This window comes from Doryrhamphus excisus, chromosome 7 (assembly GCF_030265055.1).
Source record: "Doryrhamphus excisus isolate RoL2022-K1 chromosome 7, RoL_Dexc_1.0, whole genome shotgun sequence".
Classification (NCBI taxonomy): domain Eukaryota; kingdom Metazoa; phylum Chordata; class Actinopteri; order Syngnathiformes; family Syngnathidae; genus Doryrhamphus; species Doryrhamphus excisus.
The window spans coordinates 21498708-21510801 of record NC_080472.1 but is presented as its reverse complement, the minus strand read 5'-3'; the positions used below and the strand labels follow the sequence as shown (position 1 = coordinate 21510801).

Sequence of the window (12094 nt, the reverse complement as noted above, 5' to 3'; positions counted from 1 at the left end):
TCTCAGCTTCTGTCAATTATTACTTGAATATTTTGTCCACCCAGCAGAGCCGAGTTAAAGGCAGGCTTTTGCATCGTGGGGATCCAAGCTCTTGCCGAGTTAAATCAATGGCGTGGTGTCCTCTCCTGGCTCCTTCAACATTATAAACATGAGGAGAAAATTCCTTCCAAAATCATGCAAATGTGGTGAGTACAAGTCAGGTAATTTATTTTTATTGGGTTATTTTTAGAAACAAGAAGGTCCTCTTCATGGGTTAGGGCAGGGGTGGGCAAACTTTTGGACTCGTGGGCCGCATTGAGTTAACAAAACTGTGCGGGGGGCCAGAATATCTTTTTTTTTATAACACACACATTATTTTACGCTTATAATTCTAACAGTCCACCTTTAATTATTTGTCAAATTTTTAATTTTTTTTTAATATATTAACAATATTAAATATATTAATATTAAAAACTAAATATAATTTTTTATTATATATTATAATTATATTATTATTATTATCAATTATATTGTATATATTATATCTATTATATTTAATATATTATATTATATTTGTATATATGTATATTTGTATATATATTTGTATTTGCTTATAATTCTAACAGTCCACCTTGAATTATTTGTCTAATTTTATTTATTTATTACATTATATATTATATTTAATCTATATATATATTATAATTATATTATTATAAATTGTATTATATATACCAATTATATTATATTTAATATATTATATATTTTTTATTTAATTAATTTACTTATTTGTATAATTTTATCTGTAAAAGTGTCAGACTATTAGATATATGTTTTAAATATGTTCCATATATCCCTTTTTTCCGGAGCATTTTAAACATCAGACCACATCAAACTAGAAACTAGAATTTTACATTAAAAAAAAAAACATTTTTTTAAATTATTTTAATTTTTATTATTATTATTATTTTTTTACTGAATAAGGCATCTGACTTGCAAGTCATGTTGCCAGCATGTATGTTAAAAGGTAGAAAGCAACTGGCCGGCCGGATTCAAACGCTTTAAAGATCTGACCACATCAAACTACAAACTTGAATTTTACAATTTTTTTTAAATTTTTTTTATTATTATTATTTTTTTTTTTTACTGAATAAGACATCCGACTTGCAAGTCATGTTGCCAGCATGTATGTTAAAAGGTAGAAAGCAACTGGCGGGCCGGATTCAAACGCTTAGTGGGCCGCATGTGGCCCCCGGGCCGTAGTTTGCCCACCCCTGGGTTAGGGTGTCATCATAAAGGTGCTTTTCATCCTTTTTTGGCAGCATCCTTCTTTACTCCCAGGTGGGGGAGCCAACTCCGATAAAGGAGGCCACACAAGCATGGCTGCACAGTCCGGCCAACCGATGCGTCTCCGGCTTTGGCACTGTAGCCGAGCTATACCTCCTGCACGTCCTCCTGCCCCTTGGATACACTAACCAGGCTAGAGATTTTGTCGGCGGTGAGGTGGGAAGCGTCACGTTCACGAACGAGCAAAAGCAGACCGCGCTGGCCGTCATAGAAGAAGACGAGCGTCAGAAACGCGACGCCGCTGTCGCTGCAGATTGTAGCGGTCGTGAAGCGTTCACGACGGAAGGTGAGGGATGACTTTAGTCTTCCCTTTTAAGAGCGACGTCAGTGAAGGTTGTCTGGCTTTTGCGCAGGTTCCCTTCTCCATAAGATGGAAGCTTTGTTGAGGCTTTCCTTCAGGAGATTGATGTCTGGATCCGTCTCATTCCAGAAGCTCTTCTTGGCTGCTCTTCTTGTCTACATGCTGTTTTTACGCTTGGATCCAGGTGGGATGCTCTGCATTTATTAATCAGAATTATCACCATTTTCAACTATATGTGAAATATGACTTTTTTTTTTTTTACTGTATTTTAAAAACAAATAGGAAAATGACAGGACATAGTTTGCTAAATATGTGCTATAAATTACTATGGTACCCATTATGTCATTGTAGGCTCATATCACCTTGTACTTCAGTACGTGACAAAAAAAAATATTATTATTATTATTTTTTAAATTACAAAAAATGGGCGGCACGGCGGTCGAGTGGTTAGCGCGCAGACCTCACAGCTAGGAGACCAGGGTTTAATTCCCACCCTCGGCACATCTCTGTGTGGAGTTTGCATGTTCTCCCCGTGCATGCGTGGGTTTTCTCCGGGTACTCCGGTTTCCTCCCACATTCCAAAAACATGCTAGGTTAATTAGCCACTCCAAATTGTCCATAGGTATGAATGTGAGTGTGAATGGTTGTTTGTCTATATGTGCCCTGTGATTGGCTGGCTGGCCACCAGTCCAGTGTGGACCCCGCCTCTCGCCCTAAGACAGCTGGGATAGGCTCCAGCACCCCCACACAACCCTCGTGAGGAAAAGCGGTCGAGAATGAATGAATGAATGCTAGTCGGGGCTGCATGGCGGACGAGACCAGGGTTCAATTCCACCCTCGGCCCCCCCTCCCCCATCCCTTCCCCCCGCCACCTCTCAAAAGCCACACGTCTGCATCGTGTCGCCGTCGAGTTATGACATGCATCTCGTTGCAGTTTTAGCACCCATATGGTTTTTTTGGTTTTTTTTTTGCAGGTATTATGCTAGTCAGGGCTGCACGGTGGTCGAGTGGTTAGCGTGCAGACCTCACAGCTAGGAGACCGGGGTTCGATTCCAATCTCGGCCATCTCTGTGTGGAGTTTGCATGTTCTCCGGGTACTCTTCCCACATTCCAAAAACATGCTAGGTTAATTAGCCACTCCAAATTGTCCATAGGTATGAATGTGAGTGTGAATGGTTGTTTGTCTATATGTGCCCTGTGATTGGCTGGCTGGCCACCAGTCCAGGGTGTACCCCGCCTCTCGTCCGAAGACAGCTGGGATAGGCTCCAGCACCCCCCGCGACCCTCGTGAGGAAAAGCGGAAGAAAATGAATGAATGAATGAACTTAAACTATATTAGGAAAACAGGAAGTGACATTTGCACTTTTTAATAGCCATGCCGCTTGGGGCTTCAGGTGGCTGATTAGACTTTTACTGCATCATATAGTATCACCTAGTACTTCAGTACGTGAAAAAAGAAAAAAAAAACTTATAATACAATACATAATAATACAGTAAATATAATACAAACTTATAATATAATATTATATTGTATGGTCATATCACTTTGTACTTCGGTACGTGACAAAAAAAAACTATTATGAAAGCAGGAAGTGAACAAATGTAACAGTTACTGATTGTAAAAGTACCAGATGCAGGGGTAGGATTTAATAAGCTTTGCTTCTTCCTACTCCTTTTGGACATGTGGAACTGGGAACTGATTATGTGATGCATTCAATTGTAATCTGATGCACGTTCAAATGAAATTAAACCATTAGCATTACTTCGGTACGCGACAAAAATAAATAAATAAACAAATAAATAAATACAAAAAATAAAAATAAACACAAAAATAAATAACTATAAATTTATAAAGTACATTAAAAAATAAATAAAATTAAAAAAATCTATTAGGAAAGCAGGAAGTGAACAAATGTAACAGTTACTGATTATAAAAGTACCAGATGGAGGGGTAGGATTTAATAAGCTTTGCTTCTTCCTACTCCTTTTGGACATGTGGAACTGGGAACTGATTGTGGGATGCATTCAATTGTAATCTGATGCTTGTTCAAATGAAATTAAACCATTACCATTACTTTGGTACGTGACAAAAATAAATAAATACAAAAAATAAAAAAACACCACAAAATTAAAAATAAATAATTAAATAAAAATTTATAAAATACATTAAAAATGAATATATATAAAAAAAATCTATTATGAAAGCAGGAAGTGAACAAATGTAACAGTTACTGATTGTAAAAGTACCAGATGGAGGGGTAGGATTTAATAAGCTTTGCTTCTTCCTACTCCTTTCGGACATGTGGAACTGGTAAATGATTATGTGATGCATTCAATTGTAATCTGATGCATGTTCAAATGAAATTAAACCATTACCATTATTGTAGTTGTATTGATTAGTAGATATTAACAGCTGCAAATGAACAGAAAATATTACTATTTCGCTATTACTGGTTATTTAGTTGTAGTGGAACATTTCAATTATACTTTAATGGCGTTATGATAAGGCATGAGGGGTGCGTTCAAAGACACCACATCAACATTTTTTTTAATGCAATTGACTGATTTGATGGTGGGGTGTATTTTGTGGGATTTTTGAGCATGTATACTCACATGCAGTAAATTGTACTTCCGCATAAAGAATGACAAAGTGAGTGATAAGAATATCCATTTTTTTCAGCGCTTCCGTCATCCTTCATGTGGATTTCCAAGCTCCATCAGCTGATCGGAGAACTGTGGAAAATGGCGTCGGGCCCGTTTTACCATCAGAGATCTGTGACGGACTGACGCACACACACTCATGAATCATCAGAAATGAAGAATCCTAATGCAATATATTTAATTTCATCATTTTATTTGGGTATTTTTCCTTCTTTTATTAAAATTCCGAGCTAATTTTCCTTCTTAAAAGGCAACTTTTGTTTTCTTTTAAAAACAACAACACATGATTCCAATTTGAGACAGTCGGCCTGGAATTGTCGTCGTAGATTCATTCATTCATTTTCTACCGCTTTTCCTCACGAGGGTCGCGGGGGGTGCTGGAGCCTATCCCAGCTGTCTTTGGGCGAGAGGCGGGGTACACCCTGGACTGGTGGCCAGCCAATCACAGGGCACATATAGACAAACAACCATTCACACTCACATTCATACCTATGGACAATTTGGAGTGGCTAATTAACCTAGCATGTTTTTGGAATGTGGGAGGAAACCGGAGTACCCGGAGAAAAAACCCACGCATGCACGGGGAGAACATGCAAACTCCACACAGAGATGTGCCGAGTGTGGGAATTGAACCCTGGTCTCCTAGCTGTGAGGTCTGCGCGCTAACCACTCGACCGCCGTGCCGCCCAAGGTCGGTAATTTTCCCCCCAAATTTGTATCGGTTGTCTAACGGATGGGGAACGTGCTGATGTTTTCTTTTTTTTTTTTTAACGTTCCCAGACGACGGTGTACGGAAGCGGAGACCACGCTACAGAAGCGGGAGGGCGGGCCTCTCCAGGAAAGGTTAGCAACAACAACAAGAACATGTTTTGAAAATGAAATCTATATCAGCCGTGTCATGTTGGCTGGAGACCTTTAGGTGGTGCAGGAGACTCCATTTGGGTTGATTCGGGAAAGGGGGAATTCCTTCCATGGTGTTCACTTTTCCTGACACGACCGACGTGTAAAATGAACAATGCTTAGTCATTGGTGCAAAAGATGCAAACATCTGCATTATTGGTTGTTTTTTTTTTTTTTTGGGGCGACATGGGGGAAACAGTTCCCATATCTGCAGCCCCTTTTGGCACCGACCTGTGACGTTCCCAGTGGCCCCCGTCAAGCGTGGAGGTGGTGGTGGTGGGGTGGGGGGGGGCGTGTGAATTGGTTCCTGTGTGCTGCGGCGCTTCTGACAGAATGGAACACGTCTGCACGCTGCCACAGGCCTCGCGCTGAGTCATGCAGCGCATCCGTGGGATACCGCCCCCCCCCCCCTCCCCCATCCCTTCCCCCCCCCTCCTCTCAAAAGCCACACGTCTGCATCGTGTCGCCGTCGAGTTATGACATGCATCTCGTTGCAGTTTTAGCGCCCATATGTTTTTTTTTTTTTTTTGCAGGTATTATGCTAGTCAGGGCTGTACGGTGGTCGAGTGGTTAGCGTGCAGACCTCACAGCTAGGAGACTAGGGTTCGATTCCACTCTCGGCCATCTCTGTGTGGAGTTTGCATGTTCTCCGGGTACTCTTCCCACATTCCAAAAACATGCTAGGTTAATTAGCGACTCCAAATTGTCCATAGGTATGAATGTGAGTGTGAATGGTTGTTTGTCTATATGTGCCCTGTGATTGGCTGGCCGGCCACCAGTCCAGGGTGTACCCCGCCTCTCACCCGAAGACAGCTGGGATAGGCTCCAGCACCCCCGCGACCCTCGTGAGGAAAAGCGGTAAAAAATTAATGGAATGAATGAATGCTAGTCAGGGCTGCATGGCGGACGAGACCAGGGTTCAATTCCACCCTCAGGCCATCTCTGTGTGGAGTTTGCATGTTCTCCCCCGTGCATGCGTGGGTTTTCTCCGGGTACTCCGGTTTCCTCCCACATTCCAAAAACATGCTAGGTTAATTAGCCACTCCAAATTGTCCATAGGTATGAATGTGAGTGTGAATGGTTGTTTGTCTATATGTGCCCTGTGATTGGCTGGCTGGCCACCAGTCCTCTTGCCCGAAGACAGCTGGGATAGGCTCCAGCACCCCCAGCGACCCTCATGAGTATAAGCGGTAGGAAATGAATGAAAGAAAACAATAGCGCATCACTGGGAGCGTACAGGAAGTAGGACCTATATGTGCCCTGTGATTGGCTGGCTGGCCACCAGTCCAGTGTAGACCCCGCCTCTCGCCCGAAGACAGCTGGGGTAGGCTCCAGCACCCCCGCGAGAATAAGCGGTAGAAAATGAATGAATAAATGAACGAACGATTCGGCAGGCGACCGGTCCAGGGTGGACCCCGCCTCTCGCCTGAAGTCAGCTGGGATAGGCTCCAGCATACCCCCTCGAGCCTAGGGAGGATAGTAGGCGACTCCAAATTGTCCATAGGTATGAATGTGAGTGTGAATGGTTGTTTGTCTATATGTGCCCTGTGATTGGCTGGCCACCAGTCCAGTGTAGACCCTGCCTCTCGCTCGAAGACGGCTGGGATAGGCTCCAGCACCCCATGCGACCCTTGTGAGGAAAAGCGGTAGAAAATGAATGAATTATGCAAGTCATTCATACCCTCCATGCCTAAAAGTAATGTAAACATAATGTAGAGAACATACACACATATGCCCCCTGGTGGCTTCGGAAAGTATAGCATGACAAAGCAAATTTCCAATATGCAAAATGGATGACGTGAATATGTTGCAATGGACGCCTGAAACTAAATACTTACTCTGGAACTGATGACAGATGATGTCATCATCATGGCACCCCCCCCCATCCCCCCTCCATGTTGTTTAGTGTTTAGTGTCATCCTGCTGTGATGGCCGCTGTAATTGAACGGAGCCACAATGGCCGCCTGCGCACGCCACACGTGGTCACCGCGCACAGTGTTGATGCGTGTTTAGTTTGTTACTAGGCGAGCGTGTGCTGGAGAAAATGAACATTTTTTTTGGCTTTTGGAGATCTACCCCCCCCCCCCCCCCCACTCTCTCTCTTTCTCCGCCCCCCCCCCCACACTCCCCTCTCGCTCTGCGGCCGAGCGCCTCAGAGCATTCCAGACATTTCACCGCCGTCATCAATAACGTTTTTTTCGCCGCGTTGTAACTGCATGGGAAAATAATTCTGTTTTGGGTTGACGGTATTTCATGTTTGAGGTGATTGACAGGTGGCTGGACCTATCGGGTAACAGCAGCCATGTGCGCAGTAAGATGAATGCCAAGGGAACATGACCGTGGGGGGGGAAGAAATGGACGCATTGTGCGCTTTTTTTTTTTCCACCCCCGCCATGAAAACCGGCACCGCATCTCCTCGCTAGCGTCCAGTTACATAATCAGCTTCCGGGTCGGGAATGGTCGTGTTTTTCCTCTCAACCGGTGACCATGGTGAAGTCCGCTTTTGTTGTTGGCAAACAAAGACGGGAGTGCTTCATCGGAGCTAGCTAGATTAGCGCCGAAACTCGCTGAGCTTCACTTTCCTGGCGTTCCTTTTAGGCTTGAAAAGGGAATTTTATCCGTGACGTGAGATTCTTCCGTGTGAAACATCTGCTGAAAAAACGTGCAGCGGCGGTTTTTGGTTTGGATCTCGACTGAGTGACTTTTGGCGCGTTCTCGTTGTCGGTCGACGTCACGGCGAGGAAAAAAAAAAAATGCTGAGCCGGGAGTTCGAAGCTCTTCAGTCTTCAAGAACCGGTCCAAAGGCTCATTCCGGCCCCCCTTCCGATAATTCTATTCATGACATATAAGACGCCCCGCCCCCGGTCGTTAGCCTTATCTTCGCCCGCTTATCATCACGCTAGGGATTACATTGTAGCGTTTGAAGCCGCCGCGCTCAGGTTACTGGGAAAGGGCGCGTTTGATGACGCGTTTTTTTCTACGACATCCTGTCCCGGGCGCCATCTTGGCTACCTCGCCTTATCATTCATTCATTCATTTTCTACCGCTTTTTCCTCACGAGGGTCGCGGGGGGTGCTGGAGCCTATCCCAGCTGTCTTCGGGCGTAAGGCGGGGTACACCCTAGACTGGTCGCCAGCCAGCCAATCACAGGGCACATATAGACAAACAACCATTCACACTCACATTCATACCTATGGACAATTTGGAGTGGCTAATTAACCTAGCATGTTTTTTTGGAATGTGGGAGGAAACCGGAGTACCCGGAGAAAACCCACGCATGCACGGGGAGAACATGCAATTGGTGGAATTGAACTCGGGTCTCCTAGCTGTGAGGCCTGCGTGCTATCCACTCACCACCGTGCAGTCTCATATTAATATTATTCATTCATTTTCTACCGCTTATCCTCATGAGGGTCGCAGGGGGTGCTGGAGCCTATCCCAGCTGTCTTCAAGTGAGAGTATGGCGGAGTACACCCTGGACTGGTGGCCAGCCAGCCAATCACAGGGCACATATAGACAAACAACCATTCACACTCACATTCATACCTATGGACAATTTGGAGTCGCTAATTAACCTAGCATGTTTTTTTGGAATGTGGGAGGAAACCGGAGTACCCGGAGAAAACCCACGCATGCACGGGGAGAACATGCAAACTCCACACAGAGATGCCCAAGGGTGGGATTGAACCCTGGTCTCCTAGCTGTGAGGTCTGTGCGCTAACCCCTAGACCACCGTGCCGCCCCCCGCCTTATCAAAGCCGTTAAAAAAAAAAAAAAAAAAAAAACACAACAAACATCATCCGGTTGCAACTTGTCTCCGAGGGACGACTCATCTGAACAGGATCGGAACGCTGGGATAATAAATTCACCTGGCGCTCCTTCAATTCAAATCCCACTTTATGGAGGAATGAACGGCATTGCACCTCCGGGCCAAACTGTGCCTTTCGCATTCCAGCCGACACAGCACCGTCGCTCTTGTTTCTGCACCAATTAGTAGCTGGGAAACTAGCGAGCTAGCATGCAGGGGCGTACTCTCGCTAGGTCCTACTTCCTGTACGCTCCCAGTGATGCGCTATCATTCATTTTCTACCGCTTATACTCATGAGGGTCGCAGGGGGTGCTGGAGCCTATCCCAGCTGTCTTCGGGCAAGAGGACTGGTGGCCAGCCAGCCAATCACAGGGCACATATAGACAAACAACCATTCACACTCACATTCATACCTATGGACAATTTGGAGTGGCTAATTAACCTAGCATGTTTTTTTGGAATGTGGGAGGAAACCGGAGTACCCGGAGAAAACCCACGCATGCACGGTGAGAACATGCAATTGGTGGAATTGAACTCGGGTCTCCTAGCTGTGAGGCCTGCGTGCTAACCACTCACCACCGTGCAGTCTCATATTAATATTATTCATTCATTTTCTACCGCTTATACTCATGAGGGTCGCAGGGGGTGCTGGAGCCTATCCCAGCTGTCTTCAAGTGAGAGTATGGCGGGGTCCACCCTGGACTGGTGGCCAGCCAATCACAGGGCACATATAGACAAACAACCATTCACACTCACATTCATACCTATGGACAATTTGGAGTGGCTAATTAACCTAGCATGTTTTTGGAATGTGGGAGGAAACCGGAGTACCCGGAGAAAACCCACGCATGCACGGGGAGAACATGCAAACTCCACACAGAGATGGCCGAGAGTGGAATTGAACCCTGGTTTCCGAGCTGTGAGGTCTGCACGCTAACCACTAGACCACCGTGCAGTTTGTTTTCATTCAATGATTCCCAATTGGAATTAGTCTCGAGAAGCCGTCTAGGGCTGCACGGTGGGCGAGTGGTTAGCGTGCAGACCTCACAGCTTGGAGACCTGAGTTCAATCCCACCCTCGGCCATTTTTGGGAGTTTGCATGTTCTCCCCCAGGAACGTTCTCGTGTTTCCGCCCACATTCCAAAAACATGCTAGGTTAATTAGCGACTCCAAATTGTCCATAGGTATGAATGTGAGTGTGAATGGTTGTTTGTCTATATGTGCCCTGTGATTGGCTGGCTGGCCACCAGTCCAGGGTGTACCCCGCCCCTTGCCCGAAGACTCACATTCATACCTATGGACAATTTGGAGTGGCTAATTAACCTAGCATGTTTTTGGAATGTGGGAGGAAACCGGAGTACCCGGAGAAAACCCACGCATGCACGGGGAGAACATGCAAACTCCACACAGAGATGTGCCGAGGGTGGGGATTGAACCCTGGTCTCCTAGCTGTGAGGTCTGCGCGCTAACCCCTAGACCGCCGTGACGGCGTTCATTAAAAAACAAAAAAAAACAGGAAGTGACTTTTGACTGTGGATTATTTCGAGTATATAGTTATCCCTTGTTTGGAGCTTAAAGGAGCTTAAAGGAATTTCCATGATCGTTGATTTGTTGATTCGTTGAGTCGGTGAGTCGTTCATTGGTTGAAGGACTTGCGAGGCCTGTGCTGTGCTTGTACTAACCTTAAACAAGAAGTCCAGACATAAACAAAGCGACTTAGACTATGTGTGTTTTTTTTTTCCTTTCAAGTATGAGTGTTACCGAAAAGCGCTAACGGGCACATTTGGGAATTTTGGGAATTACCCTGTTTTTATGTACCGAACTTTTTCTCATCAAAAGTATGGACTGCGGTGACGAGGTGAGAAAGCTCAGAGACTTTCTCATGCCAGGTAGTCGGCATTCCTGAAGCATTCCACCTCAGGGATGGAGGGGGGGTTGCCGGGATGGGGATGAAATATGCCCGGAACAAAGCCGTACTCTCATTCATAGGCTTTAGGCCCGTGTGGGAAAGTCCTGACTGGACTGAGGTCGGATGGCCTGAGGAATGCGAGGAGGATGTGTGTGTGTCTCCACCAACCAGGGCCAACGAGGAGAAGGAGGGGAGGTCTTCGGAGAGGAGAGGCCGATAGCGCTCTTTGATTTATCTGGGCTGTTTGCACATGCTAGTCAGGCTGTGTTTGGATTCCTGCGGGATGACGTCGGGTGGACGGGATGATCCGTATCTGCTGCGTGTGCACATAGGACACAGCACACGGACAATACATGCGTGTGTCAGAAGAAGCTTTGGTCTGGTCAGAGGGGGGGGGGGGGGGTGCTTGTTCTTCCACTCCAAACTCATCCAAGCAAGACAATGGCTACCCAATAAGCAGTGATGGGTGTCGGTACTCTGTCCCATCATGGCACCAAAACAAAAACTTTGGGTCATAGGAGTGTTGTAAAGGTGACTATAGGGGTGTTATATCATGCCTAGAGCTCTCTAATAATGTAAAACGTGTATTTAGAAACAGGTAAACAGGATTTCTATTTTGTTTATGTTTTATTTTCTCTTATAATGCCTACTATATTTGGTAGTAAGAGTGTAAAGGTGACTATAGGGGTGTTATATCATGCCTAGAGCTCTCTAATAATGTAAAACGTGTATTTAGAAACGGCTAAACAGGATTTCTATTCATTTTATGTTTTATTTTCTTTTATAATGTCTACTATGTTGGGTAGTAAGAGTATAAAGGTGACTATAGGGGTGTTATTTCATGCCTAGAGTGCTCTAATAATGTTAGAGTATTTAGAAAGGAGTAAAGACGATTTCTATGTCTTATGTTTTATTTTGTCTTATAATGTCTACAATATTGCGTAGTAAGAGGGTAAAGGTGACTATAGGGGTGTTATATCATGCCTAGAGTGCTCTAATAATGTAAAAAGTGTATTTAGAAATGGCTAAACAGGATTTCTATGTCTTTTATGTTTTATTTTGTTTTATAATGTCTACTATGTTGGGTAGTAAGAGTATAAAGGTGACTATAGGGGTGTTATTTCATGCCTAGAGGGCTCTAATAATGTTAGAGTATTTAGAAAGGAGTAAAGACGATTTCTATGTCTTTTAT

The 12094-nt window shown here is 44.7% G+C and overlaps 1 protein-coding gene across 3 annotated transcripts in view; it reads left to right on the top strand.

The window, feature by feature from the left end:
* pex26 (peroxisomal biogenesis factor 26) overlaps nucleotides 1–12094 on the top strand; it is a 30176-nt gene that overhangs the window by 1804 nt on the left and 16278 nt on the right. Inside the window, exons 2-6 of one of the 3 annotated variants that reach the window (XM_058077072.1) lie at nucleotides 48–185; nucleotides 1299–1609; nucleotides 1677–1808; nucleotides 4305–4976; nucleotides 5066–5128. In XM_058077072.1, coding sequence (XP_057933055.1) covers nucleotides 48–185; nucleotides 1299–1609; nucleotides 1677–1808; nucleotides 4305–4411 — 688 coding nt within the window. In that variant the 3' untranslated portion in view covers nucleotides 4412–4976; nucleotides 5066–5128. Of the gene's footprint in view, nucleotides 1–44; nucleotides 186–1298; nucleotides 1610–1676; nucleotides 1809–4304; nucleotides 4977–5065; nucleotides 5129–12094 lie in introns of all 3 variants that reach the window. The other 2 variants (XM_058077071.1, XM_058077073.1) reach the window with 2 other exon arrangements.